Source organism: Phytophthora parasitica (assembly GCF_000247585.1).
Source record: "Phytophthora parasitica INRA-310 unplaced genomic scaffold supercont2.2, whole genome shotgun sequence".
NCBI classification, from domain to species: domain Eukaryota; phylum Oomycota; class Peronosporomycetes; order Peronosporales; family Peronosporaceae; genus Phytophthora; species Phytophthora nicotianae.
The window spans coordinates 1,578,267-1,604,701 of record NW_008648988.1 but is presented as its reverse complement, the minus strand read 5'-3'; the positions used below and the strand labels follow the sequence as shown (position 1 = coordinate 1,604,701).

General features: G+C 51.5%; 10 protein-coding genes across 14 annotated transcripts; 5 read left to right on the top strand and 5 right to left on the bottom strand.

The window, feature by feature from the left end:
- Positions 1-51: 51 nt before the first annotated feature.
- On the top strand, positions 52-2,646 carry PPTG_02553. Of its 2 annotated transcripts, XM_008893679.1 has the most exons (4): positions 52-215; positions 285-437; positions 513-709; positions 788-2,646. In XM_008893679.1, the coding sequence occupies exons 1-4, from the start codon at positions 88-90 to the stop codon at positions 1,684-1,686; spliced, it is 1,377 nt and encodes a 458-aa protein (XP_008891927.1). In that variant the 5' UTR covers positions 52-87; the 3' UTR covers positions 1,687-2,646. The 2 variants fall into 2 exon arrangements, with proteins under 2 accessions (XP_008891927.1, XP_008891926.1); XM_008893678.1 differs by having other exon boundaries at positions 513-2,646.
- On the bottom strand, positions 1,469-4,135 carry PPTG_02552 (hypothetical protein). The gene has a single exon (XM_008893677.1). It carries the CDS (start codon positions 3,919-3,921, stop codon positions 1,726-1,728), a length of 2,196 nt encoding a protein of 731 aa, XP_008891925.1. The 5' UTR covers positions 3,922-4,135; the 3' UTR covers positions 1,469-1,725.
- A 285-nt stretch (positions 4,136-4,420) lies between these two features.
- Positions 4,421-5,632, top strand: PPTG_02551. Of its 2 annotated transcripts, XM_008893675.1 has the most exons (3): positions 4,421-4,857; positions 4,931-5,122; positions 5,193-5,632. In XM_008893675.1, exons 1-3 carry the CDS (start codon positions 4,690-4,692, stop codon positions 5,499-5,501), a joined length of 669 nt encoding a protein of 222 aa, XP_008891923.1. In that variant the 5' UTR covers positions 4,421-4,689; the 3' UTR covers positions 5,502-5,632. The 2 variants fall into 2 exon arrangements, with proteins under 2 accessions (XP_008891923.1, XP_008891924.1); XM_008893676.1 differs by having other exon boundaries at positions 4,421-5,122.
- A 7-nt stretch (positions 5,633-5,639) lies between these two features.
- On the top strand, positions 5,640-7,326 carry PPTG_02550 (hypothetical protein). 3 transcript variants are annotated; one of them, XM_008893673.1, is made up of 3 exons: positions 5,640-6,815; positions 6,895-7,084; positions 7,152-7,326. In XM_008893673.1, the coding sequence occupies exons 1-2, from the start codon at positions 5,734-5,736 to the stop codon at positions 7,013-7,015; spliced, it is 1,203 nt and encodes a 400-aa protein (XP_008891921.1). In that variant the 5' UTR covers positions 5,640-5,733; the 3' UTR covers positions 7,016-7,084; positions 7,152-7,326. The 3 variants fall into 3 exon arrangements, with proteins under 3 accessions (XP_008891921.1, XP_008891920.1, XP_008891922.1); XM_008893672.1 differs by having other exon boundaries at positions 6,895-7,326; XM_008893674.1 differs by having other exon boundaries at positions 5,640-7,084.
- PPTG_02549 (hypothetical protein) lies at positions 7,311-9,060 on the top strand. Its single transcript, XM_008893671.1, has one exon. It carries the CDS (start codon positions 7,493-7,495, stop codon positions 9,011-9,013), a length of 1,521 nt encoding a protein of 506 aa, XP_008891919.1. The 5' UTR covers positions 7,311-7,492; the 3' UTR covers positions 9,014-9,060.
- On the bottom strand, positions 8,525-9,791 carry PPTG_02548 (hypothetical protein). The gene is made up of 3 exons (XM_008893670.1): positions 9,607-9,791; positions 9,388-9,526; positions 8,525-9,322 (listed from the first exon to the last, which is right to left on the bottom strand). The coding sequence occupies exons 1-3, from the start codon at positions 9,737-9,739 to the stop codon at positions 9,109-9,111; spliced, it is 486 nt and encodes a 161-aa protein (XP_008891918.1). The 5' UTR covers positions 9,740-9,791; the 3' UTR covers positions 8,525-9,108.
- A 1,041-nt stretch (positions 9,792-10,832) lies between these two features.
- Positions 10,833-12,025, bottom strand: PPTG_20946 (hypothetical protein; the record flags this gene model as incomplete). The annotated part of the gene is made up of 5 exons (XM_008894373.1): positions 10,833-11,176; positions 11,254-11,424; positions 11,525-11,546; positions 11,626-11,820; positions 11,903-12,025. The coding sequence occupies 5 exons, from the start codon at positions 12,023-12,025 to the stop codon at positions 10,833-10,835; spliced, it is 855 nt and encodes a 284-aa protein (XP_008892621.1).
- A 2,535-nt stretch (positions 12,026-14,560) lies between these two features.
- PPTG_02545 (hypothetical protein) lies at positions 14,561-17,593 on the top strand. Its single transcript, XM_008893669.1, has one exon. It carries the CDS (start codon positions 14,776-14,778, stop codon positions 17,521-17,523), a length of 2,748 nt encoding a protein of 915 aa, XP_008891917.1. The 5' UTR covers positions 14,561-14,775; the 3' UTR covers positions 17,524-17,593.
- Positions 17,548-20,615, bottom strand: PPTG_02544 (hypothetical protein). Its single transcript, XM_008893668.1, has one exon. The coding sequence runs from the start codon at positions 20,535-20,537 to the stop codon at positions 17,649-17,651; it is 2,889 nt and encodes a 962-aa protein (XP_008891916.1). The 5' UTR covers positions 20,538-20,615; the 3' UTR covers positions 17,548-17,648.
- A 1,147-nt stretch (positions 20,616-21,762) lies between these two features.
- Positions 21,763-26,150, bottom strand: PPTG_02543 (hypothetical protein). Its single transcript, XM_008893667.1, has one exon. It carries the CDS (start codon positions 26,064-26,066, stop codon positions 21,945-21,947), a length of 4,122 nt encoding a protein of 1,373 aa, XP_008891915.1. The 5' UTR covers positions 26,067-26,150; the 3' UTR covers positions 21,763-21,944.
- Between the last annotated feature and the right edge of the window lie 285 nt (positions 26,151-26,435).

Here is a 26,435-nt window from a genome sequence, read left to right as displayed (position 1 = left end):
TTATGTATACATCTTGTTATTCTTTTTCCAACTACGGTATTTCTGCTTGGTGTTCTGACCAGCGCCAATAGGATCTGCTGGAGGAGCATGGACCACGGGACTCAGACGGCCGCGGCCAGGGCCATGGCGCTTGTCGACTACCGCGAGTGCGCTTCTTGCGGCCGATCGCTGTCCTCAGGGGAGTTTTCGCGCAACCAGAAGCAGAAACCGAGCCCGTACGTTGCCACAACCCGACAAAATGGCAGATTAACGGAGGAATGCTCACCAGTTGTCTTGGTATACAGCAAATGCAAGACGTGTGCGCGGCAGCCAAACAAGGGACAGCCGACAGGCAGTAATGGTATTAATGCAGAGCTAGAGCAGCGCACGTGCATTGAGTGCAACCAGTCACTGCCACTAAAGTCCTTCTCACACCATCAGCAGTTGAAGCCAAATTCGTTCGTGTTTGCTTTCATTCAATGGGCTAGTCCGGAATATGAACCTAATCAATGTACCTCTCTTGGTGGCTACAGCAAGTGCAAAGCGTGCGTTGATAAAGTGAAGGTGGAAGGTGATGCCCAGCCGCGCCTCAAACGCTGCGTTCAGTGCTTTCGGAGTCTGCCCAAGACGAGTTTCTCCAAGCGACAGGCTCAACTGTTGGATCCTAAATGCAAGACATGCGTAGAGGATCTCGAGCGTGCTGCTGCTGCGTCTTCAGCGCATGTTGCGAGTAAGTTATTCTGTTATTGCAATGTTGCATCCGTGTGCATGGTCAATAACGATGTTAACTACGCATTCTTTTCATCAGGCAAGTGGAAATTTGACCAATATTATCGCGTGTGTCATCGCGACAAGAGTGGAGGTGTATCGGTTCGAGTGAAGCACAACATTGCGTCCCCTCTGCTTGGTTACATCCCGCTGGGTCGAGTGTTCCGAGCTACGGCTCCCATTTGCAACGAACAGGGCGATCCTATGGTGCGACTAGAAGGACCACATCTCCCCACTGCGGTTATGCGCTTTGAAACAAAATATTCTAGCAAAGAAGAAGATGGCAGAGTTGAGCGACAAATTAAAGAGGCGTGGGTTCCCTGCCGCTCCATTCGCAACGAAATCCTTCTGGAGCCCCATCAAGGTCCATACACTTGCAATGGCGACTATGAACGACCGAGCAGGTTCTTCCGCTGTGTTGTAGAGGGCTGTAAGGTTCGAGGGAGTGCTGATTTGGCAATATCGGAGCTTGGCTACGTGCTCTACGGTGACGTAGTCGAAGTTGTGGAGTCCATTGTGGCTCCGGATGGACTTGTATTCCTGAGACTGCATGAGAGATACTTCGACGGTGCGGCGTGGGTTGTCGAGCGCTCGCTAGATAACGAGTCTGTTCTAAACGAGGTCGAGGGTCCTTGGACGTCATCGCCGCCTATACCCAGGACTGAAGCGTATCGCTGTGTACAAGACTCGGGTGCTCCCGTTCGCATGGAACCAGAGCTGTCAGCAGCACCGGTGGGGCGCATTCCTTGCGGAGCTGTTGTCACTGTTGTAGAACGCGCTATTACGGATCAGCGCCAGGTCTTTCTCCGGATTGTCGACTTCAACGCAATTAAGAACGACGAAGATACTCATGGGGATAAATGGGTTATCGAAACAAGCTCATGTTGCGCCAGTGTCATGATTAAGGTGAACCAGGGATGGCAAGGCAGGCTGTTATAGAAGACAGTACACAATACTACACAGCGAATAGAGATACATTCAAACCCATACCCACTTGTGGTGAGATTGCCACGTATCTGGGTAACTCCAGCCTTGACCAAAGAAGTTTGGTGGGTTTTGTAGTTGCTCGGGGCCAAGCACTGCCGACACATTGGCACCAAGAACATCACTGCGCACGAAAAAGCAGTTAACACCGTGTGACTCGCAGTACACTAAGGAATATCCGTTGCGAGCACCCCAGTGGTAGAATGCAGCTACGCTACCGCCAAAGTATGCCGAGAACCCATCCCAGCTGCCACTTCCATCCTCGCTATCATCGTATTGTACCGTTCGAGCCTCGTTCGGTGGGATATGAGCGTTAACTTCGACTATTATCACACGGGGAGACACACGCGTCAAGTCGACAGCGTTGAGCAGCCAAAAGTCGTTAAAGTCCACGTCGATAGACAGCAGATCGAGATCTTGAGGAACAAGTCTCCGGTATTTTTCAGTAAGAAGCGGCATGAAATTCTCGCGAGTGATAAATTCGCGATGTAACTCGATGCTTTCATCTTCGTGACGTGAATCCATTAGAAGGCCTTTCCAGCCGTGAATTTGTCGTAGCAGCCGCGTGTTGCATTCCTGACCATTCTCAGTGCCAAATTCGACGTACGATTTGCTCTTCGTGCCGACATGTCGAAATATCTTACGAATAATACCGTCTTCGCCGTTCTGAGAGTATATTCCCCACTCATGACGCCAAAGATCGCAGATCCAGCGCAAGCTTGGCGTTGAGCGCAGTATTTCTGGACAAAGTTTAGGACGTTGAGGAGTGTGCAGTCTTGGATCCAGTACGTGCAGCCTTGAAGTAATTTCGGGGGAATTTACCCTTGGCTCAGCTCTGAAGGCTAACGTGTTGGAAATATACACTACCTTGTTGTTTTCCATAAGAAGCAGGACACTCATCTCATGCTCACCTGCACCAGTGAATGGAACGTGATCCACAGGCGACCGGAAGGTCACGCTTTGATGCATGGGTTCTTTGTGTGTGCCATGACGTAACTCTTGCTCGTCGACAACCATCCACTCGGAGTTCAGACAGTCGAAGGAGTCGTCGAGCAGGACGCAGACTCGGAATGCAGGATCGAACGGATCAAAAAATGTCGTGCGGATTTTCGCCACCAGAAAGTCGCTGTTGGCGTTGCTAGACCCGGTGAATACCTCCATCAAGTCCACTTTAGGAAGCACGATTTGGAAAGCTGCGGCGGCCAAAATCTCGTTATCAGTCTTGTTGGTGAAGTATAATATGTGGTAGCCTTCCCCAGCAACGCGAGAGAAGTATAGGGGTGTTGTTTGAGGAACAGTAAAACACGCAATTGGCGTGGTGGAGTAGCCAGAGTTGAGACATACTTCTTCTGGAACATTTTCCTCCTCTAACTCATACTCCCAGTCCACTTTAACGTAGATGCGCTCGGATTGCGGGTACAGACGCGTAGCTATCGGGCTATTCACTCGGAGTCGACGTCGCCCACCAGTACTCACGCGCCCATCGTCTTCCTTTGAGTTTCGTTTAGATTTCAAACTATCGATCTGTTCACGGACAATGCGAATAAGAGTTGCACATTCCGCGATATGAAGCTTCCTTTCCAAGCAAAACTTCGCAGCTTCAACGGTGCCATTGCTCGACATGTCCACCTTAATTTGATGTTCTTGTTGGTCCAGTAAAACTGGTATCTCCACGAACTCTGTCCCTTCATCTTTGACTGGATCATCGCAGCCCCAATCTCTCGCCAAGAGATCACGAACGCCAACTGCGGCGTTCTCACAGCTTTGCTTGTCCAGTTTAAAACGTGTGCAATACGCCGATATTGTATCGACTAGCGGCTGCTCCGGGTAGACCACAATCGGTTCGGGAGCTTTTACTTGTTCCTGAGTCACTTCATCGAACATCAATATGTCGTAGGTCAAGGAGTGATCCAGCGACACGTTCACGACGCCTTCTCTAATGGCCAATCGAGCCATTTCCTGCATTGTCTCCAGGATCTCCTTCTTGACGTTGCCACACATGTACTTGGGCACGCCGAAGGATTCGCAGGCGGAGTTGCCCATGTCCTCGACCGGATTGAATGAGTTAATGTGTAGCAACGCGTACTCTACATTGGCAGGAGGAATGCGCAGCAGTGAGCAATGCTGAGCGTAGCTGTTGGTGAGGACCACAAGATGCAGAGAGAGCAGCAAGACTCGGACGAACGCCATCGTATCTTTTCCGGGTTTGATTTGGATCAGGAAAGGTCGTGATGTGAAAACACAAATTTGGAGCGATTCCGATGGTCGTCACATTGAAGTTGATGGTTTTCATTTGATCAAGTTGATGGTCTTCTTTTGATCAGCGCCGCGGTTTGAGCGATCGCGTAGAGACAACTGTCAACCAGAGTGAGATGTTGCATCGCTGGTTTGAGTAGATAAGCGCACGTGTAAGCTACAGTTGTGGACGACGAGAGCAGCGTCGTCACTGAAGAAAGAGATCGAGAAGACGATGATAGTCGGAACGAAGTCCCAGTCTTTGCAATTATTTGCCCGTCATCCGAGCATCGCCGCGATGATCGCGCCCACGCTCTTCTCTGTGTACATCCGGGCCGAACTCCAGCGAATCAACTTGACTCAAGTTGATTTGCCGAATGTACGCGTGAAGCTCAATCTGGCGCAGCTTTTTGACCAATTTGGACACAGCAATAACAACTTGATTCAGAGGAACTCTGCTTGACAACAATCGAGAAGACCAACCTGCTGGTCCGATTTGCGTTGATGAGTGACCTTATTGTTCTTGTCGCCACGTGTGTGCGAGTGTTACTTGGCGTCGTGATCCATAGTACCGGTGTTCAAGCAAGGTAAAAGAGAACTCGAAGATCTCCCAGCAATCAAACGAGGTGCAGCTTGCTCACTACGATGAAGTGAGCAGGCGTTCGTCCCATATCCTGATTTTCTTCTCTCGGCATCAATCGGTTTCCTAAACCCCATAAGGCCATGCCCAAGATCGAGTTGTTCAGCTACTGGCAGAGTAGCTGCTCCTGGCGCGTTCGGATCGCACTGGTATGGAAAGGAATCCAGTACGAGTACCATCCAGTAGATCTGAGGGCGGCGGGTGGTGGAGAGCAACGCCTAGACGCGTTCCGAAAGCTGAATCCCAACCAGGTACGTCGTTCCACGGCGCGCACTATCGATACTACATATTTTTTTTTTTTATCTAACTTAGTCATGTTTACAGCGCGTGCCTGTGATGCTAGTGGATGGGCACGCGATCGCCCAGTCCGGCGCCATCCTCGAGTACTTGGAAGAGGCCTACCCGGCGAAGCCACTGCTCCCCAGGGACTTGATCGAGCGCGCCCAAGTGCGTAACTTGTCCGGCATCATTGGCTGCGACACCCAGCCAGCCCAGAGCATTGGTTTGTCAGCCAAGGTGAGTCAGATTAGGAATCTAGTTCGTATCAGTTCACACTGGAAGCTTATTTTTCTCGCGACGGTAACAGGTAGCGGATTTACAGTCGCCTGCCAGTGATCAGGAGCGACAAGCGCTCGTCATGGCTTGGAACAAGCACTGGATCGAGCGCGGACTCCGAGCTGTCGAGGACGAGTTGACACGCTGCGCCGGGCGTTACTGCGTGGGTGACGAAGTGAGCTTAGCAGACGTGTATCTGCTGCCGCAGGTGCACAACGCGCGCATATGCAAGGTGGATCTGGCCGAGTACCCAGCGATCTCGCGTGTAGTGGGCGAGCTCGAGCAGCTGCCGGCATTCGCGAGTTCTCGCCCGGACACGCAGCCGGACGCCGTGCAGTGACCGAAAGTTGTCAAGGCAAATTGAGCTTCGCAGACTAAAAAAATGTACCCATTTAGTCCTAAAAAAAAATAGTCGGATGTCTATGGCCAGAAAATAAACAGCGTTTAGGGGTTGGTTTGTGGCTCATTTCATTTTGCATGTTGCTGTTGCAGCCAAACAGGCACGAGGGCAGGAACAGCTCCGCATAATTCAAGCTCAACCGTTGGGCACAGAGCAATTAGCTGCAGCATTGATGCTCCTGGGTCGCAGTCCTGGGAGTCCTCGTCGTAGCGTCATCGGCTCGGAGGAATTCGCCAAGGCCGAGCGCTCGAACTTCTTCGGGCGTCGGCTGGCGCGCTTCCTGCGCCGCTCCTCGGCTGTATCCGTGGCGGTCGATCAGCCCAGCCATGTGCAGAGCGTTCGAGGCGGCACGTCCTCCGCGGCCACGCTGCGACGCACGTCGACGCAGCCAGAGATGGCCATTGGAGCCGTGGATCCAGAGATCGCCTTCAACGTTCACAAGGCGCACAGCTTCGGCGTGTGCACGCGCAACGGCGCCAGACTGGGCAACGAAGATCGCTTCCGCGCTATTGACAACCTGGATCTGTATGGTCGTGGCTTGCTAGAGGTGGCGCCGCGCTCGGTGCCTCCGTTCTTTGGAGATTTGCTAAAGGGGCGCGTGCTCGAGAACTTCGTGGTGGAAGGCCGTGCTCCGGCGCTTAAGGTCCGAAATCTGCTGAAACACGGCCGGGCGAGCGAGGATACACAATTCTTTGGCGTTTATGACGGACATGGTGGAGCGAGAGCTTCGTCGCTTTTGGCACTGCTGTTTCCCGTGTATATTCTTGCAGCTCCAGAGTACAAGAGCGACTTGGCCGCTGCATGCCATTCCGCCAGTATGGCGATTAATGAGGAGATTTTAAAGCGCGAGAAGGACGGACATTGTGAAGGAGGCGCTACAGCCGTAACACTGTTGATTCGAGGCAATACATTCGTGCTGAGTAACACTGGAGATTGTCGAGCCATTATGGTGGCAAAGAGAGATAAAGTGGCTCAAGTAACGCAGCTGACGACGGATCATAAAGCCTCGAATGATCAGGAGAAGCTACGCATTGAGGAACAAGGAGGGATGGTGCTCTATGTGAAGGGCGTAGCTCGTGTGAATGGGCGTCTGGCAGTCGCACGAGCGTTCGGAGACGCCGAGCTGAGTCAACTCGTCATCGCGGACCCGGAAGTCACAGTTCACGAGTTACATCGAGAAGATGAGTACATTGTAATGGCGTCGGATGGCCTGTGGGACGTACTGACGAATGAGCAGGTGGCCTCTTGTATCAGGTGAGACGAGATTGGATAGTTCTGGCTGAGAAGTCGAGGCAACTGGACTGACTTTTGATTTGTGTTTGATATCCATCAGGAACAATCCGTGGCTCAACGTCCAGGAAATGGCCAGCATGTTGGCAGACCGCGCCGTGGAGCTCGGCACAATGGACAATGTGACAGTGGTGGTGGTGGACGTACGCGGCAGAATACCCTGAGGGCGATATCCCAGTTGCTAGCAGCACAGATTCTGTTATTTAACATGAGAGGCTACATCCTCCAGCAATGTAAGCTCCGTATTGTAAACGCAAATGGCGTTTTGCGCTTCCTAACTTTGATCTTCAAATTTTGAAGCGGATGAAAGGGTGGGTTTGCATGCTCACGTTGAAGCTGCAGTTCTGAGTTGACAAAAAAAATTGTACTTGCACCCCTGTACTGAGTTAAAAAACAAATAATACTCTACGGTGCTAGCGTAAATGCTGTCAGCTAAAAGCGATCAACATGTTCAGGAAACGCTAAAGCTATTTAAGTTTGTGTCTTTCATGCGGGGTGGGGCATCGAGGACGAGCTATTTAGGCAAGGTTTCTTCTATCTCGCACCGTTGTGCGACGTCGAGGGATTAAATTGGACAGCAGAGTGAACCACGCGGCAAATACCAACCTCAGGTCGTCGCAGTGGCTGTGGCCCAGTCCGTCATGACAGAATGGCGACGCAAGCGGAAAACTACCAACAGCTTCGTCGATGACACAGTCTCGGATTTCAATGCTGTCGACCCCGCTCAAACTCGCAGTCAGAGCGAGTGTAGCGAGCAGGAGACCAGAGTTCGGCAGGAATCGTGGATGTCCAAAGTCTCCCTAGCCATGAGCTCTCGGATTTTCTCGGGAGGGAAGAAACTCGGCGGTTCTCGTAGCACTCAAGTGACACCTGTCGGTATGGTCCAAAGTGACACTAGCAGGACCTCGGAAGGCCGAATGTCCTTGCAGGAAACAGAGTTACCGCGCACAACTCCCACACCCTTCATCGGTCAATCAACACTGCGTCAAGTTGCGTCGGAGAGAGCCTTCAGCAGTTCAACCAATCTACCCAGCACTTCTTCAGTAGTATCAACGTTCGATCCGTGTCCAAGCGTGACTTGTGATATCGCACTAGACGATAGTGATGACAACCTTCCAGATAGATCTCGCTGGCTCTCAAATGGCTCTGGATATCGCCGTGGTGACAGTCTGCGGCAGAGCAATGGTCGCAGAAAATGTTCTAGTACTGTCGTGCACAAAGTGAGACCGCGATATTATGATCACGAAAGCGATGAAGAAGATGTGATGAGGACTCGAGTGACTACAATTGGTACATACTCGCGTGGGAGTTGTGAAGATACCGACTCGGAGATTAATGTGCAGGACGCAGCACCAATTCTGAAAGGATTCTTCAGTAAAACCGTGTCTGTAAGCAAAGAGCAGCGCCAACAGCAGCGTCAACAGAAGAGAGAAGCACTCTATCGAGAAAGCAAACAACGACAGGATAAACTTCGTGAACAAACTGAATGTGAACGAGTAGCAAATGACGAATCAATGCGTAAACGGAAGGCGGAGCAATTACGTCGTCTAAATCAACAACGCAGGATGGAGTTGTTGCGAATCGCTGCCAGTGCCCGGAAAGATCTACTCGAACGCATTCAAGATGATAAAAAAGTGTACCAGACCGAACGAGAACGCTGGGAAAATGATTTTGAGGATGAGATGCGAGTGCTTAGTGCTGCATTCCGGAAGGCTCATGCCTCTGATGAAAACCGACCGATGACTACGGCAGGACTCGCGGTACCAGAAGCACTTTCACAGTTAGAACGCGACGCATCCAACTTCGAAAAACGAGTGAAGACAGCTCAGCCAGCTCTTGCTAGTATGACTCCTCGACAACGCAGATCAGAACGTCCCAGCACCAGCGGAGTCGTTGCAAATAGCATCGATAAGCACCTACCGCCATCTTCATTGTTTGAGTCCTGCGAGGTGTTAACATTAGAAGACTCCAAAGAAGTATTAGACCTGTTTGGAAACGATGCCAGCGCTAGCGATCTCTTCCCACCCAAGGATGAGGAAAAGTCCAATCTCGACATTAACCACCTTCTTGACGAGCGCGAACAACTACTCGAGCGCCTCGCTGCTGTCAATCGCATGATCCGGTCTCGACAGCAAAATATCTACAGTCAGTGTCCACAATAATTCTTTTTTTTTCAGTGAACAAATATCATATGTATCCCAACTTTTGGGCCTTCACAAACTGCTTAGGTTTTCAAAGCTGACAGATCGCTTCCTCTTCACTTGTCCGTGTGCGCAATGCACTTGTTCACAACTGTGAGCAGGTGCGAGTTCTCGAGCGCAGCGGCTACACGCTCCTTGTCGTTGAGCTGTTTGTTCACAGCCGCCTCGGACGAGTGCGTGCCCGGCGTAATGAGAATGTCCACCTTGAAACGCGGCGGTAGCGAGCGCAGCAGCTTCACGCGAAGGCACAGTCCGATCAGTGTCGCCATACTATTACAAGTCAAATAATACATATTAAGCAAATACCAGTAATAAATAAATCATTGGTTGGTTACCTGCAGTGTGGAATCGTGGGCGTGAAGTAGATTTTAATGCGCGAGTTGGCATCATCCACATGAATGTTCTCGAGCGACATGACCTTGAGTTGCTCCAACGTCAGAGGGTGCTCTGGGTCGTTGATGTGTCGAAGGATTTCTGTCCATAATAAATAAGCATTTACGTTTTGTTTAACACTTCGGCAATCTCGGAAGCAGTTGCTTGTCTGGCAAACTCACCGAAGACCTCATCGGAGTCGAACGGGTCAGCGACGTCCTCGTCAAGCGCCTCGTCCACGTCAAATTTCTTGCGCGCCGGTGTGGCCACCGCGTATACCGTCGGGTTGGCGTTGATCTTCTCCTGCAGGCCCATGTTCGTTCTCGTTGCTCCAACCCTGTCGAATGAAAGTGATGCAAATTCACTCGAGACTAAAACACAAATCATTTAAAGTAATTAAAATAAATGTTTTTTATTTATTTTGTATTAAAAATAAATTATGCTTTCTCTCGTTTCTATTGCTTTCATTTAAAAAGCACTTTTTAAGAATGTGTCTTTGCGAAAAGCAGTAATACGAAGTGACTGGAGGGACACTTCGTATTAGGTAGGCTATACTGGTAGCGCTGCCTGCTCCAGGATCACGATCACCTGTCGCTGCTTCACGTCCTCTTTGCTCGCGCTCATGGTCAATTCAGATTCGCTTGTGCGTCATGCCAAAAGCACTGGTCGTCACAAATTCGGATCTATTTTCGGGATTGTGGTAAATTCGGTGATGTGTGGACCACATATAACGTACATAGTGGAGACGATCGTAATAAAATGGTTTTTTGTATAAAAAGTACTTTGTATAGGAAAAAGTGCGCATTGGGTTTCGGACCACGATTGATCTTTTATTATTATTGTAGGCCGCTATGAGCAGTCAAGGCAAGAATTTTTTTCAGGAAAAGTGCTTTATGACGTTTTCAGAAAATCTTTGAAAGAGAAAACCATGGAAAATATTTCGAGAGATCTGAATGCCATCCGACGGCAAGTGACATTTTCATCGAAAGTTCTCCGAGCGTTGTCGTTGAGTGGCTGGAAGCCAGTATTGGTTCGAGCGTTTTTGTTTGATAGGCTATACTGATGCCCCGTTCCAGTATACCGTAAGTATAGGACAAATCTACATGTAGCTAGACGATCATGTTTATCAACGCTCATCGCCGCATGGTAGTACATATAGCCAGGGTTCCCGAAAATATTATATATATATATATATATCGTAGCATCAATGCTGAAATACATACTTCTTTGATTGCCACCACCATAACAATTAAATAACGCAGTAATAGCAGTAGAGAAAAATCAAAAACTTCCGTGTTGGATAGAAGAATATCAGATGGCGGTTGCCGTAACTCTCATCAAGTGTACTGACGTAGTCAGTTACAGCACTGGTCCATTGTAGCAACGTTCCAGTAGCTGCCGTTGGCCTTTAAGAAAAGATCATCTCCAGCATCATTGGAGATAGACGGTGACGCTCGTGCCGTAGCACAGACCGCGCTACACTGAAGAGCCTCTCAACAATGTTCGACGTGGGTGGAATGGCTCCCAATAGCGCGTAACTCGCTGGCTCTGCGCTCACCTTGCGCCGCTTGAGGATGCGATCGGCGAATCCTTCCTTGCGTGTAGCCTGCACCTCAGTATTGCTCACCGTGCATCGCTTAAAAGGCTCAAGAATGTCGGTTTCTTCGTCCGTAAGCGATACTGCACGCCCCGCCAGCACTTTACAGGCAGCCTGTTCGAATATAACAGAGTGTACAATGTCTGCATTAGCAGCTAATTTACAGAAACAACATGGAAATACACAAATTACTTAAATATCAGAGAATCAATGGAAGTATATCTGCGCTTACCCTGGCACTTGGAAAATGAGGGCTGGATCTCCACGAGGCCGTCACAGAGGTCTCGAGCGTCCAACATCGTCAGCCCGTCAGCTTGAAGTCGCTTGGACACGGACTCCACGTCGCAAAGGCTGGCCAGAAGCTCGTCGAGCTTGCGGTGAGTTGCGCGGGACGGCAGGTAGTCTGCCAGTTTGTCGCCGTCAGCCGAAAGAAATTCCCGCAGTCGAAAATAACGTTGGATCATAGAAAAAGTCGACGATCAGCGTGTGTCCTGTCGCAGAACAGCGGCCAATGGCGTTTTCGTTCTGAATTTTAAAAAAAACATATAAAAAGTTAAAATTACATAACGATGTACAAAATCTAAAAATACCTAAGTTGGGCGACCTGCTTCAGTGTGCGTAACTTCCGCACCAGTTGCTGAACTTGGTCGAGACTTTCTTCGAACGGCTTCAGATAGTCACGCACCACAAGGTTAAGTCGATGACTAGCGCAGCCAATAAGCGACACGCCTAGAAGATTGGCAAGCCGTTTGTTGGCGGCGCAGTTGTCGCCGACCAAAAACAAGCAGTTGCTAGTCGTCTTCCCAAAAAAACGGCAGGAATAGGGAAATGGCCAGCAGATGTCCTTCGGTATTCAGCTGATCGTCAGGCTCGTCCATTACCGGAGCCAGCGACAGCAGAGGGTACTGCGGCCCCGTCGCCACCTCGTAGCAGCCATAGACGGTTAAGTAGTGCTCCGTACCATGGCTCCAGCCATCGAGGATGAGACCGAATTGCTCGGGCATCTCATCCCCGATGGCTTTTGCATTGGGTGGTGGCGGCCAACCTTCTGCTCTCCTTCTGCGAGTCCAAGGAAGCCCGCCAGTAAGTAATCCTCTCATATATTCCCGCGTGTACATTTGTAACTTACCGTATCTGTTTATGTACAGGTACACAAAATTAAATCCTATTTCGGTGGAAACACTCACGTCAACCATGGAGACTGTGACTAAGGCCGTGGAAACGAGGAGAAGCGGTTGGAGGCCTTCTGGCTCACCCAGGGCAGAAGTGTCCCCGACGCCGCGACGCTTGCGTCCAGCATGTCGCTCACGTAGTTGGGGTGAGCCGTCCTCACGTGGGGCACCAAGCTGGTGTACCCAGTCTTGGGCGTGTGCTTGTGGCACTTCCGGCAGGTTTTGCACATGTAGTAACCGGTAGCCTCCCCTTCCTCGTCGAGGCAAGACTTGAAATAGAAGCAAGCTATCTGCTTCGGCGAAAAGGTTGATCTTGGGGGAGTAGAGACCAGGAGATTGTCGGACATCGCTAAGGAAGGTTGTAAACAGAAAGACGGCAAATTGCAAAGTGATATGTGGAGTTTGTGCTGCTGCAGCCAGATTGTTGGAGGGTTGTTTGGTTGGTGCTCAAGTAAATTATGAAAAGTGGAACATAAATTACATATTAAATTAGGTCACGTCCCCGTTTCTCAGGATATATGAAACTTCCTCGCTTTTTTCTAAAGCAGCATCTATAAGAGACCCAAGTTAAAGCAATATTTTTCGGCGTTTTTATTTTTCGGGATCCCTGCATATAGCGCACAATGAAATGTAAAATATCTAAATTACGTCCCCGTTTGTCAATCGAGGCTAAAACAGCATCTATAAGAGACCCAAGTTAAAGCAATATTTTTCAGGTTGCCTCTTACGCTTGGTAGTGCTGGTGGCAGTTAGGCATTCAAGTCTCGAGGCGTTTGTGCTTTGATAGCCGACTTCCTTCCTATTGGTCAAGAAATTGCATCCACGACACTAAGGACACGATACGCCAACCTCGAATCCAATGAAATGCTGCTACAGTACCACAATATACATCTACATCTAGTTAACATGATGTACCGCTCCACTGCGCTCGATCACGTGGACGAATTGTGCAGCGACCGAGCAGGTTACTGAGCCGTGAGACGAGGAACAAAGCAATCACCAGACGACGTGGACATTGTGCACGTACAGTATTCACAAGTTAAATACATGTATGCTTTTTCTAGAAGAAGACAGCCTGTAGCGTGCTGGGAATACTGGCAAAACGAGATCATCGATCTCTATCGTAGTCTGCAGCACGGTTCACCTTCAGTCGCGCTCCCTATTACTTGAAGTATATGTCTTTCACGTCGGGATTTCAGTTCTGCCCGCATCACACCGACACCAACGAAAAGATGTCCGGATCTGCACCAAACGATTGGGAGATCCGTGACAGTCACCGACAAGGTACCGGTAAACGTGATAAACGGCGTGACGATCTTGTGTGGTGACTATCCCAAACTGTTCGCAGCCGAGCGCGTGCCTTCCTCCACTAGGTCGTAGATCTCCTGCTTTCGCCCACTTGGCCCAGTGAAAGCCGGGTACACGCTTGTGGTGCATCGCTGTGGACCACAGTGTGGCTGTTGCTAGCATCGGTAATAGGCCACGCTACTGCAGTCACTACAGTGCAGCGTGCATCTGGGATACTATTGTACAGTTCATGTATCTTGAAGCGGATGGATCAGCCTGAAGCTTGACACACCCGAATGACTGAACGTGGCGGAGATGCCACCCATTTAGCTACCAAGGCTTTGCAAAACTATGGTATTAATAAAAGCAGCAGCACCACGCTATAATAGCACCGACAGAACCGCTCGTTGCACTTTTAACTGCGCCTGGCTCATATATCTGGCTCTGTCAAATCGCTCATGCTTGGTCGACTACCGGTAAGTTTTTCGCAAGCGCAGACGCGATGTCGAAGACCGCTGCAATCCGCAGAGGAAACTAAACTACACACGTAAAGATGCAATCGTTATAACGATTCAGATGAATGAAAAAAAAATCTACAATTGCAATTGCCAAAGGCTTACTTGTGGGCTCACGCGACCGAGTGTCATCCCTGATGATTGCCATGGCATGGCAATCATTCGCACGGATCAATCGATTGATTCAATCGAATCGACTCTCACGGTGGATCATCTCTGCAAGCGGCGCAGAGAGGGCCAGACATGCAAATCTGAACCAAACGGGACGGATGCCTCGCTTCCATTCAGCTGTGGTCTTCGATATGATTGGCCTGGTCCACGCGTCGAGCGGGTCTGTAGACTGTGGACGGTGCGCCTGAGCCGGAGCACCGACCGCGTGAGCTTTTTGGTGTTTGTATCGCTCTGTACAAACTGCTGATCCCTCGATATTGGATTCTCAGCGACTCAGCTCGAAAACTCATTATTGCAGGCTCTAAAAGGAGATGCCGATGTATGTCTTTTGATTTCATATCATTGAAGACTTTAAAAGTCGATTGCATCGACTTATTCAGAGGTTACCGCTTTGTTATAGCTTCAACATCCGTTGCAGGTGGCCGTGCTCAAGCTCGTTAGCACCCGGATTAACTCGGACAGTGTTACAGTGCATTTTATTGCACGCAGGCCGGCGAAAACATATCCGATGGTTGCCTAGCACCACCCACGTTCTGCCCGACGAGTCTCGCTTCTTGTGCCATTCTGCAATTCGCGGGCTTCTGCGCACTCGGTCACATCGAAGCAGCAATGTTGGCTCACACCGCACTGTCGGCAGCTGTGGCAGTCGTCGTTTTGGCCCCGACTGAAGCGTTAACGAACCTCAAGACCGATTGGGACGCCTATGTCAGCGAGTTGCCCATTCCGGAGGTCATCGACCTGACCGCTGGAGGTGCCATCGACATGCAGATCGGCCGTGCCACGCATAACTGGACGGAGGACGGCTCCATCTCCGGTGACATCTACGGCTACGCGCTCAAGAACTCGACGCCCACCATGCCCGGTCCGACCATCAAGGTCGCTAAAGGCGTACCGATCACCATTACCTGGTACAACGAGCTGTCCCAACCGCACCTGTTTCAGAACTCAGTCGAGGACTCGCTCAACAACGTCGAGTCTGCATGCTATCCGTATTGCGGTGTGCCTGTTGTGACGCATGTTCACGGACTAGAGTCGCCACCTGAATATGACGGGTTGCCATACCGGTCTATCTACAAGAACCAGTCACAGGTTTTCCACTACTACAACAACCAGTCTGCGTCCACCAAGCTGTACCACGATCACTCCAATGGACTCACACGTCTCAACACGTGGGCTGGTCTCATGGGTGCCTACATCATTACCGATGACGAGCTGGAGGCGTCGATCAACATGGACATTGAAACGGACATTCCGTTGGTACTGACCGACCGTCTGATCAATACGACGGGTGAGCTTTTGTACTCGGACGACAACTGCAATGCCGGCTCGACGAAGTGGGTGCCCGAGTCCTTCGGCTCGGTTAACCTTGTGAACGGCGTGATCATGCCGTACGTTGAGGTGCCGCCTGCTCAGGTTCGCTTCCGCTTGATCAACGTTGCCAACGCTCGCCACTACAACATCACTGTCCCGTTCCAGGACGAGTGCCAGATCGTTGCGACCGACTCCGGTTTCGTTCAAAAGCCAGAGTTATTCGAAGACTACCTCGTTCTATTCCCGTTCGAGCGCATCGAGTTCGTCTGTGACTTCACTAACGCCACCAACGGTACGACATACGACCTCGAGGATAACCAAACGGCTGACCAGCCTACAGACTATGATGAACGCATCATGCGGATTCGTGTCGTTGAGAGCCTCAAGACGGATACTATGGAGTACCGCGCGCTCCCGTCGACTCTTGTCAAGTACAAGTCGCTGAAGGAACTGTACGAAGCCGGCGGAAAGGAACGCACGGTCATCCTCGGAGAAATGGACACCGCTCTGCAGTGCCCCCTGTACGACATGATCATGTATCGATCGCAGCAGATCAACATGACGACTATCACCGGCAGCCTTCACTGTACCAAGGGAACGGTGGAGAAGTGGAATTTTCAGAACCCAACGGATGACCCGCACCCGTTCCATTGGCACTTGGTGAACGCGCAATGTGGCGAAACAGAAGAAACCATTGACACGAACCACCTGAAGGATGTTGCCAAGATACCGAATGCCGGCGATCGTGCCTCAGATACTATCACCCAGGTCTGCTACGTGGCCTGCACTCCCGACGAGTACCTCATTGCCAACAGCACTCGCGGCGCCAAGGATTACGGATTTGACACAACGGAGCCTTACGTTGCTCATTGCCACATTCTCGAGCACGAAGAAAACGCGATGATGAGCTGGTTTAAGATCATGGACGTGGACGACGGCTATGCCGATGATAATGGCATCACGCCGGGTACCGAAATCACCAACACTGTCATTGCCACGGCCATGGGTATGAGTGTGCTTGGTGGTATTGCAACAACGCTGTCTGTGCTCGTTATCTCGGTGGAGCGCTTGAAGTTCCTCGCTGATCCACGCTCGCTTTCGATCGCCTTCGCGTTGTCTGCCGGTGTCATGATCTTCATTGCCTTTGCCGACCTGTACGCGGAGGCGCTGACCTACTACCGTGCTGCTTTCACTCCTGGTACTACGGACCCTGAAGCTTACGAACACGGTGGCAGCACAACCTCCGCTGGAGTATGCGATGACACATGCAACGGCAATACCTATTTGGCCGCTACCGGCGTCTTCTTCGTTGGAATGGCCATCATCCTGCTCGTAGAATGGCTCGTGCATTCTGTTTTCGAGCGCAAGGACAGAGCTGCTGCCAAGGCTGCGGCCAACGCAGATTTAGAGGCGGATGGCGAAAAGGCTATGATGGCGGACGACGGCGCTGAGAAGGCGGGTGTTGTGCATATTGCTTCCCCGGTGCCGGGCACTCCGGTTGACGCTGCTCGTCAAGAGCTTGCCAGTCCTGCAGGACAGGAGTCAGAGGCGCTTCTCGAAGAACTGAAGGTCAAGGAGGAGTACCGTCGTGCTGGTGTTCTCACGGGCATTGCCATTGCCATTCACAACTTCCCGGAAGGACTGGCGCTGTTTGTGTCGTCGCTTGCCGGTCTTCGCACGGGTATTGTGCTTTCGGTTGGTATCATTCTCCACAACTTCCCGGAAGGTGTGGCAGTCGCTGCTCCCGTCTACTATGCGACTGGAAGCAAGGCTGAAGCGTTCAAGTGGACGATCATCAGTGGCTTTGCTCAGGTTCTTGGTGCTGGCATCGGTTGGGCCGCTGTTTCAGGCGGCATGAGCTATTCGCTGGAAGCTACTCTGTATGCTCTCGTCGCAGGTATGCTGGTGTGTATCACCGCAAAGGAGCTTTTGCCGGGTGCCTACAAGTTCGACCCGAGCGGAAAGCTGTTCGTGCCGTCGTTCTTCATTGGTATCGCCATCATTGCGTTGAGTCTGGTTGCTCTCAACTACGCCGGATCGAGCTAAGAGTCCTTTAACTAGACGTAACAAAAGATAATGCAAAGTCTTCGTTTGAATTTTTTGTAGGAAAAGGGGCACTTGTTTAATGTTGAAGGTCTCGTTCACAACACATAGGCTGGCTACTTGCGAAACTAGCTCGAACCAGCATACTTCAAGGCCATGATGCTCAGCGCTATAATGCCCAGACCACTAAAGAACGCCACCACGAATGCCTTGCCGCTCGGGTCAAACTTGTAGGCACCCGGTAGTAACTCCTTCACCGTGATGCAAACCAGCATTCCTGCCACAATTCCGTAGAGTGAAGCCTGCAATGCAAAACTCATTCCTCCAGACACCGCGGCCCATCCGATTGCAGCGCCAAAAGGCTGCGCGATTCCACTCAAAGCCGTCCACTTGAAGGCCTCCAATTTGCTTCCAGTGGCGTAGTACACAGGAGCAGCCACAGCAACACCTTCCGGGAAGTTGTGAAGGATGATACCGATGGAGAGCACAATACCCGACCGAAGCCCAGCGAGTGACGAGACGAAAAGAGCAAGACCCTCAGGGAAGTTGTGAATGGCCACGGCAATGCCCGTCATGACGCCGGCGCGGCGGTATTCCTCCTTTTGACCGGCGTTCTGTTCTAGCAGATTCGATGATTCCGCTGTCGATGGGCTGTGGAGTTCATGGTTGGCGGCAGCCGGGCTTTCAGGCACCGGAGAAGCAAACGCAGCCTTGTCACCTTCTTCCATCTCGCCGACATCAACGGCATTAGCCTTCTCACCGGCAGCATTCTTTCTCTCGAAAACCGAGTGTACCAGGAACTCAACCAACAAGATGATGACCACACCACCAAAGAATGCAGCCACTGTGGTCAAATACGCGTTACCATTGCAGGTGTTATCGCAGACTCCGGTACTGGCCGATCCACCCTTTTCGTATGCCTCCGGATCCACGTTACCGGTAGTGTAATGGGCTCGGTAGAATGTCACTGCCTCCTCAAAGAGATCTGCCAGGCCAATAAACAACATCACGCCCGACGACAAAGCGAAAGCCACGGAAAGTGCCAAGGGGCTCGCAAGGAAATTCAGACGGTTGACGGATATCACAAGCACCGACAGCGTCGTAGCAAGACCACCCAGCACACTCATGCCCATGGCTGTAGCAATGACCGTATTGGTAATCTGCGTATTGGGTGTGATGCCGTTATCGTCTGCATAGCCATCGTCCACATCCTGGATGTTGAACCACGCCATCATGGCATTCTCTTCGTGCTCGAGAATGTGGCAGTGAGCAACGTACGGGTCCGTCGTGTCGAAGTTAAACTCCTTAGCACCCCGAGTGTTCCCTTCGAGAAGATAGTCTCCTGGCGTACACGCTACGTAGCAAACTTGCGTAATGGTATCCGGTTTGCGGTCACCAGCATTCGGGATCACAACGACGTCCTTGAGCTGGTTCGTGTTCACCGTTTCCTCCGTCTCACCGCATTGCGCGTTGATCAAGTGCCAGTGGAACGGGTGAGGGTCATCGGTGGGGTTCTGGAAGTTCCACTTCTCGACCGTACCCTTGGTACAGTGCAGGTGTCCGGTGATGCCAGACGTGTTCACCTGTTGCGAGCGGTACAGCAAAATGCTCATGGTAGGGCACAGTAGCTCCGTCTCCATTTCACCGAGAATCAATGTGCGTTCCTTCCCCCCTGCCTCGTATAATTCCTTCAGGGACTTGTATGGGGTCAGCGAAGAGGGAATTTCCTTCACCTTCATCGTGTCAGTCTTCAAACTCGTTAGGATTCGGAACTGCATGACGCGGTTGTCGTACGGGGTAGCTTGGTCGGACGTTTGCTTGTCCTCCAGATCGTAGGTCATGCCATCTTCAACGCCGCTAAAGTCACAGACAAATTCGACGCGCTCGAACGGGAAAATGACAAGGTCTTCAGTCAGGGCCTTGGGTTCACCGACAAAACCAGAGTCTGTAGCCACCACTTGGCATTTGTCCGCGAACGGCATCGTTAAGTTGTAGTGGCGCGCATTCGCGGCATTTACCAAGCGGAAGCGCACCTGAGCAGGTGGAATCTCGACATAAGGCATCACAACACCGTTCACCAAGTTGACCGAACCGAAAGACTCGGGTACCCATAAGGTGGCACCTTCGTTGCAGTTATCGTCCGAATACATGATCTTGCCGGTGTTACTGATGAGACGGTCCGTCAAAATCAGCGGAATGTCGGTTTCAATGTTAAGATTGAGCGACGACTCCAACTCTGGATCACTGATGATGTAGGCACCCACGAGACCGGCCCACGTGTTGAGCCGGGTGAGCCCGTTCGAGTGATCGTGGTACGTTTTCGTTGACGCCGACTGGTTGTTTAGGTAGACGAATTCCTGGGACTGGTTCTTGTAGATGGAAAGGAACGGGAGTCCGTCGAATCTTGCGGGAGACTCCATGCCGTGAACATGCGTGACGACAGGAACGCCACAGTACGGATAGCACGCAGACGCATGCTGCGTGAGCGTGTACTGGACGCTTTCTTGAAGGAGGTGCGGGGCTTCCAGCTCGTTGTACCAGGTGATGTTGATCGGTACACCTCTGGCAACCTTGATGGTTGGACCAGGCGACGTTGGCGTCGAGTTCTTGAGTGCGTAGCCGTAAATGGAACCGGCAAGAGATCCATCCTCTGTCCAGTTGTGCGTCGACCGACCGATTTGCATATCGATGGCACCACCGTCGGTCATGTCGATGACCTCCGGAATGGTGAGCACACTAACGTAGGCCTCCCAATCGGTCTTAAGGTCGGTGAGAGCGTCAGTCGAGGACAAAAGCGCCACAGCACCTAGCGCCAATGCTATTGCCGACGACATGGTGGATCGAGCCGAAGGTATCATCGACGATAGGCTTGAAGAAGAAGATGCCGATTTAGTGCTTGGTCCGGGATGCGTCGAGTGGCTGGCAAATTGCGGAATGAGATCGTACAACCCACGTGGAGACTCGCCACCCCATGTGTTCGTGCTCACTGAGACCGACCACAACGCTCTACTGAACATCGTTCTTGCTAGGATGTAGATTAACCGTTGACATGCCTGGTTTACTGTAGGCCTTACCGCTTCGCTAGAACGCCCTCTACGGAAAGAAACGTTGTGGCGCGTGCCTCAGGCCAATGCGCTGGTTGTGGTCGTGTCGGTCGTTGAAGTTCCTGCCGCTTTTTTACGCTTTTTTTTTACTGTTAGAAACGACTAAAATCTTACTAGAAAATCTGACGGGATCCGTTGGCTGGGACGGGATGCTGAGGCTCAGTCTGAGCGCGTGCACGTGTGCCATGTGATACCCACAATGTGGCGAGCTTGGCTTCACTCGAGCGTTGCAGACTACAATTCAGCCTGTAAACGATCGACCGACGTCAAGCTGCGGTGGTGCGCTGATCACTGACCAGTAATCCAAGTGCTATGCGAAGTTCCCATTGGGAACAGCTCTGGCCCAGAGCGTGCGTCATGTCCAATTTTAAGCGGCGCATTGGCGAACCGCCAATGGGGTGTCCCCATTGGGGACACTACCCGAAACCGGCAGACACATTTTCTTGAAGACTCTTCAAGACTACGTTTAAAGCACTTCAGCTGGCAATGCACAGCTATTATTGTACTGGCCAAAAATGTTTGTACCAAATTTCAAGCACCAATTACCCCTAGAAGATGATAACTTTCCATATACGATAGCTAGATATAAGGGGTAACTTTCGGCGTAGAGTCCGAATTTGCGGTCAGATTTGCCAATTCGGACTCCTTATACTGATAGCTAAAAGTTTCTCTATCGATTCGTACTGATCCGGTAAGTTCTATCTACTACATCGTTAGCACCACTTTCGGTGAAACTTCATGAGCGATACGGACACTCTTTGATGTGCTGGTCGATATTTGACCAAGTATAGCACTCGCTACATTTTGCTTGTTCGATCTCGTTTTAGTAAAGCATGAAAGATAATTGCTGTAGCATCATTTTGAGGGACGTTTTACTAGCTACCGAGTATTTTTAGCGGAGAACGAGCGATAAATGTGGTGGTGTTACATCTTTGGTACAACTATTTTGGCCAGTACATATTTGGAGTACATGTATGACAATCTATTGTTGTCCAAGCGAGATTATAGAAAGGCTAATGCGCAAGAAAAATCTGTGGAAACGATACTGCTCACTATTACTGCACGAGGACAGCATTTAAATGCATAGCAGCTAAATGGCGAAATTGTATAGCTTCGTCGGTATATGAGTGGAGAGCGAGCATGACTTACCCTTCGTTGATGTAGTACAGCTTCGCCAATACAATTATTGTAATCCCGTCGCATCCCTTTTCTAAAATACCCTTCCAAAACTTGACTTATTGTTTTATTTAGCGTCTTTTAGCAAGGCTTTTTTTCAACTGCAGACAGCTATTCCTGCTGAAACTCTGTACACTGATTCCTCTATCTCTTCGTGTGGTTAATGTAGCGCAGTGATAGCATCGACAGGATACGGAAGATAGCGATCGTCACGAACACATAACCAAAGTTTGCCCAGCGGTCATCGTAATTGTACTTGAACGTCGACTCGATGTAGCCCTTGACGGTCGTGTGCGCGAGTGTGACCGGCGTGCCTGTCAACGGTTGGCAACCAAGGTTCGAGCCCACGTTCTCGTACGCGCTCAACGATTCGTTCCATGTCGGCTCCTCGGGGCAGTCACAGAAGACCAACGCGGACAAAATCGAGATCGAAAACCTCTGCGGCACAATCGTGTACAACCACTTGTAGCCCGCGGGGATCAACGATGCCGGCGGGTTGAAACCAGCGAACAGCAAGAAGATCGAGTTGATAAGCGCACCCATGACAGCAGCCACCTCGATACTCGGGAACGCGTGGATCAGCAGCTGTGCGAAGTACATTTGGCCCAGCACGAACAAAGACACATGTACCCAGTACAACACCGCCGTGGCGAATCCCTGGAAACCTACCATCGGGTAAAAGATGACGATGAAAAGCAGCGACTGGCCAAACACGTACGGGATCTCCACCACCGTCGTAGCGACGAAATACCACAGTGAGTTGTACGTTTCAGCAGCACGTTCGCGGTAGAACGCTGAACGATCCGTCGAGTACACTGGCAGCGTACCCATGAATCCAGCCATAGCCATGAACAAGGTCGACATGAAGACCAGACCCACACCACCGACCAAACCGCTGTACGTCGTGTAGTCCACACTCAGGAACGACAGACCGCAGATGATAGCTACACCGAACACGATGCCGAACCTGGTGAGGTTGAACGCCGGACTGCGCCAGTACAAGTTGAAAAACCGCTTCATCAAGAAGTACATCTGAGTAGAGCCCTTGGAAGCGCGTTTCTTCTCGAACTTTAACTCCGGCCACTCGGGTGAAGTCGTCGTGATTCCAGGCTGCAGCAACATCTCATCCAAGTGACGCTTTTCCTCACTTTTCGAGAAAATGTCCACAAAATCCAGATCCCGGGCGCGTTCATTGCTCACGCCGGCACCGATCACCTCGAGCATCCACGTCGCAGGGTTCTGTCTCGGCGGACAGGGCTTGACACCGGGAACCGCCTCCAGATACTTGACCAGCTTCTGGCACCTCTCGCCCAGCTCACCCACGAACACCGACTGGCCACCGCGCTTCAGCAAGATCAAATGGTCGAACAGGAAGAAGACATCCGATGACGGCTGGTGAATAGTGCACACGATGGTACGGCCGCTGTCAGCAACCTTACGCACACCGTCCATGATCACCTTGGCAGAGTGTGCGTCCAGACCGCTAGTTGGCTCATCCAAGAAGAGGATACTCGGTTGAGCAGCCAGCTCCACGCCGATCGTTAGACGCTTCATCTGTTCCTGCGAGCTGCCACGAATGATCTGGTCTGCAATATCGTGCATGTCCAGCAAGTCTAAACACTCGTCCACCGTGTCGTATTTCTTGCTGTCCGGGATGCTGCTGTCCTGACGTAGGAAGGCACTGAAGGTAAGCGCCTCACGCATCGTTGAAGCCTCCGAGTGGACATCCATTTGCTCGCAGTAGCCAGTTGCACGACGAATGGCTAGCTCGTTGGCTTCGTAGCCATTCAAGTAGATCTTGCCCTGGATGGTACCCTCAGTCTTCCGACCAGCGATTACGTCCATCAAGGTCGTCTTGCCGGCACCAGTAGATCCCATCAATGCCGTCAACGTACCAGGCGTCGCGTAGCCGCTGATGCCCTTCAGCAAGTCGAGATTTTCCTTCGTGTTGGTCGGGTTTGGAACTGAGTACCACAGATCCGTGAACGCGATAGACACGGGAGTGAAGTTCTTTTCACGCCGCGGTACAGCCACCATAACCTCGTCGTGAGACGTGTCTGAATTCGAGTCGTCCGTGTTCTTCGCCTTTGGCGTCATGGCTAGTGCGTAGCCTTCCTGTGCCTCATCCTCAATCTCCTTGGGTAACAACTGGATGTTGGTCGGGGCCAGATACCGACGGTACTCCAGCAAATACGTGCTGGCCGCCAATAGGAACACGTAGAAGAAGAACATGAAGATAGCGCCAGTCCAGAGCCACGTCTTGCTCGATGGAACACCAAATTGAGCCAGATAGTATTCGCCCATGGTCATGTTGAACTCCGAACAGTAGTTCCTTCCTCCATACTCACACACGTCGTATTTGGACGCACGGTACTCGTTCACAGACAACGCTCGCATGCACCAGCCGATGGGGTTAATCCAGTAAATCCACACGAGGTAGTCGGGAATTTCACTCTTTGGCTGAACGAAACCAGCAAAGATGATGATGAACACGATCGAGAATGTCGACATTGGCTTGGCGATATCCAGATTCGGACACAGCGCCGTCAGCAAGAAGAACCACGTGGATAGAACCAGGTTCGTCAACGTCAACAGCACCAGGTAGATGATGTACGCGCCGGCATTCGCGACGAAACCGCACATCCAGTATACTAGCGAACCGAAGATAATAATCTCGAACAGTGACGGAGGGATCAACGCAATCGAGTAGCCGACCACATACGACAAAGTCTGGTAGAAATTGGCACCTCGCTGCTTGTAGAAAATCTCACGAGCCTCCATAAAGACAGGAATCTGCGAAGCCTGACTCAACGACATGAAGAGAACAGCTTGGAAGATAACACCCAGCATCACTTGCACGTCCGTCGGATCGACATCGAAGAAGGTACTTCCGTAGATCAATCCCATGAAGCATGTCATCACTACACGACTGGCGACGTAGGCCTTGTTACGCCACAAAATAGTCATGTGACGAACACTCAGAGCGCCGATGTTCCTGAACCAGGAGCGACGGAACTGCTTGACCGGATCCATGTACTCATTCATGTGCTTCTTCAGCTCGGGATCCATCGGAGCTTCGATCATACCGACCAGATCAGCATACACACGGGAGTTCACAAAGGCCTCTGCGAACTCACTTGCAGCGCGAGGGTGCTTTGTCATGCCCATAGGAGGTGGAACCTCGTACTGGTGCTGCATACGCGTACCCAGATCCAGAAGGTAGTCGGCGATATCACGGTCTGCTGGACATTTGAAGCCCAGACTCTCGAAATATGGCACCACGGCTTCGCGTGGTCCGTGGTACATGACCTCGCCCTCGTTCATGATGAGGATGTAGTCAAACAACTCAAACACTTCCGGAGCAGGTTGAAGCAGAGAGATCGCCACCGCCTTGTGCAGCGTCTTGGCGATACTCCGCTGCGTGCAGATGATATCGTACGTCGCAGCACTGTCCAGACCCGTACTGATCTCGTCCATCAAGCTCACGTACTTCATGCCAAACTCCATCTCGCCCGTCGTCACACGCTTACGTTCTCCACCAGATACACCGCGCAGCATCGCGTTACCAATGATGGTGTTCTCACAATTCTGAAGACCCAACTGACCGATCACCACATCCGGGTAGTTCTTGTAGTACGCCTTGGCCGCTTCGATAGCCGCTAGATTTTGCTCCACCGTTCCCTTTGTAAAGGTCTCGGCACCCTTCTCCGCCAAGCCCGCGCCAATGAATTTATGCGCGTACTCAAGCGTCTCACGGACCGTCAACGTCGCAAAGTGCTTGTCAGACTGAGGCACGTACTCGACGAACTGGGGCACACGTTTGATGACATCCTTCTGAGGCACGCCGTTGTATGTGATCTCGCCCTCCACCGTGATGTTGCTCTCGACGGGGAACTGCGCCGACAGCATCTTCATGAGCGCCGACTTGCCGGAACCCGGCTGGCCCAGTACCAGTGTGATGGTACCCGGCTTGAATACACCGCTCGCGTTCTTGATGACCTCCTTGCGTACCACTCGTCGCATGGGCGACATGCGCGCCAGCGATCGCGCGACTGTGTTGTACAGTGTCGGGATCTCCGACTTAGCAGTCACGTCCTCGGTGACGGTGATGTCGGCTGTCACCGACAGGTTCTTGTAGCGCACTTCCAGCTGTGGCAGCTCGCTACCGATGGCTGGCTCCAAGGATGACGCTAGGTAGCGGTTGAGCGCCTCGGGGCCGTGCTCAAGCATGGTCTTACCCGACTGCAGGTTGAGAGGTGCTTCCATCGTAAGTCTGTGTCCTCGACCAAAGCAGTGGTTGCTTGGGTTGTAGCTGCGAGCGATTGGAGTATGTCTTGCTCTCGACTGAGCAAATTCAATTGTGAACGGAGCCCGCTGCAAAGACAACAGCAAGGACGAGCAATCCTACGATTCCGATTGCGCGGCAAACGCGAGCAATCTCGCAGGCCCGATTGCTCTCACCGCTACGTCCCAGAGTGGGATTGATACCGGGTGCACCAACACAATTGCGCGTCAACCACGTCGGCATATTTACTGCTACTGCTGCAGCTTCTGCCGCAACAAGAGTCCGTTCGCCAAGTAATCACCGACGCCAGCCTAGCCGACCGCACTGGAGCCACTGACCCCATCGATAGT

Coding starts and splice junctions, on each gene's coding strand:
- PPTG_02553 (XM_008893678.1), top strand. CDS start 88: ATGGACCACGGGACTCAGACGGCCGCGGCCAGGGCCATGGCGCTTGTC. Junction 216..284: donor CAGAAGCAGAAACCGAGCCC/GTACGTTGCCAC, acceptor CTTGGTATACAG/CAAATGCAAGACGTGTGCGC. Junction 438..512: donor CAGCAGTTGAAGCCAAATTC/GTTCGTGTTTGC, acceptor TGGTGGCTACAG/CAAGTGCAAAGCGTGCGTTG.
- PPTG_02552 (XM_008893677.1), bottom strand. CDS start 3,921: ATGGCGTTCGTCCGAGTCTTGCTGCTCTCTCTGCATCTTGTGGTCCTC.
- PPTG_02551 (XM_008893675.1), top strand. CDS start 4,690: ATGCCCAAGATCGAGTTGTTCAGCTACTGGCAGAGTAGCTGCTCCTGG. Junction 4,858..4,930: donor GAAAGCTGAATCCCAACCAG/GTACGTCGTTCC, acceptor TCATGTTTACAG/CGCGTGCCTGTGATGCTAGT. Junction 5,123..5,192: donor GCATTGGTTTGTCAGCCAAG/GTGAGTCAGATT, acceptor CGACGGTAACAG/GTAGCGGATTTACAGTCGCC.
- PPTG_02550 (XM_008893673.1), top strand. CDS start 5,734: ATGCTCCTGGGTCGCAGTCCTGGGAGTCCTCGTCGTAGCGTCATCGGC. Junction 6,816..6,894: donor CAGGTGGCCTCTTGTATCAG/GTGAGACGAGAT, acceptor GATATCCATCAG/GAACAATCCGTGGCTCAACG.
- PPTG_02549 (XM_008893671.1), top strand. CDS start 7,493: ATGACAGAATGGCGACGCAAGCGGAAAACTACCAACAGCTTCGTCGAT.
- PPTG_02548 (XM_008893670.1), bottom strand. CDS start 9,739: ATGGGCCTGCAGGAGAAGATCAACGCCAACCCGACGGTATACGCGGTG. Junction 9,527..9,606: donor CGACTCCGATGAGGTCTTCG/GTGAGTTTGCCA, acceptor TATTATGGACAG/AAATCCTTCGACACATCAAC. Junction 9,323..9,387: donor CCCACGATTCCACACTGCAG/GTAACCAACCAA, acceptor GACTTGTAATAG/TATGGCGACACTGATCGGAC.
- PPTG_02545 (XM_008893669.1), top strand. CDS start 14,776: ATGTTGGCTCACACCGCACTGTCGGCAGCTGTGGCAGTCGTCGTTTTG.
- PPTG_02544 (XM_008893668.1), bottom strand. CDS start 20,537: ATGTTCAGTAGAGCGTTGTGGTCGGTCTCAGTGAGCACGAACACATGG.
- PPTG_02543 (XM_008893667.1), bottom strand. CDS start 26,066: ATGGAAGCACCTCTCAACCTGCAGTCGGGTAAGACCATGCTTGAGCAC.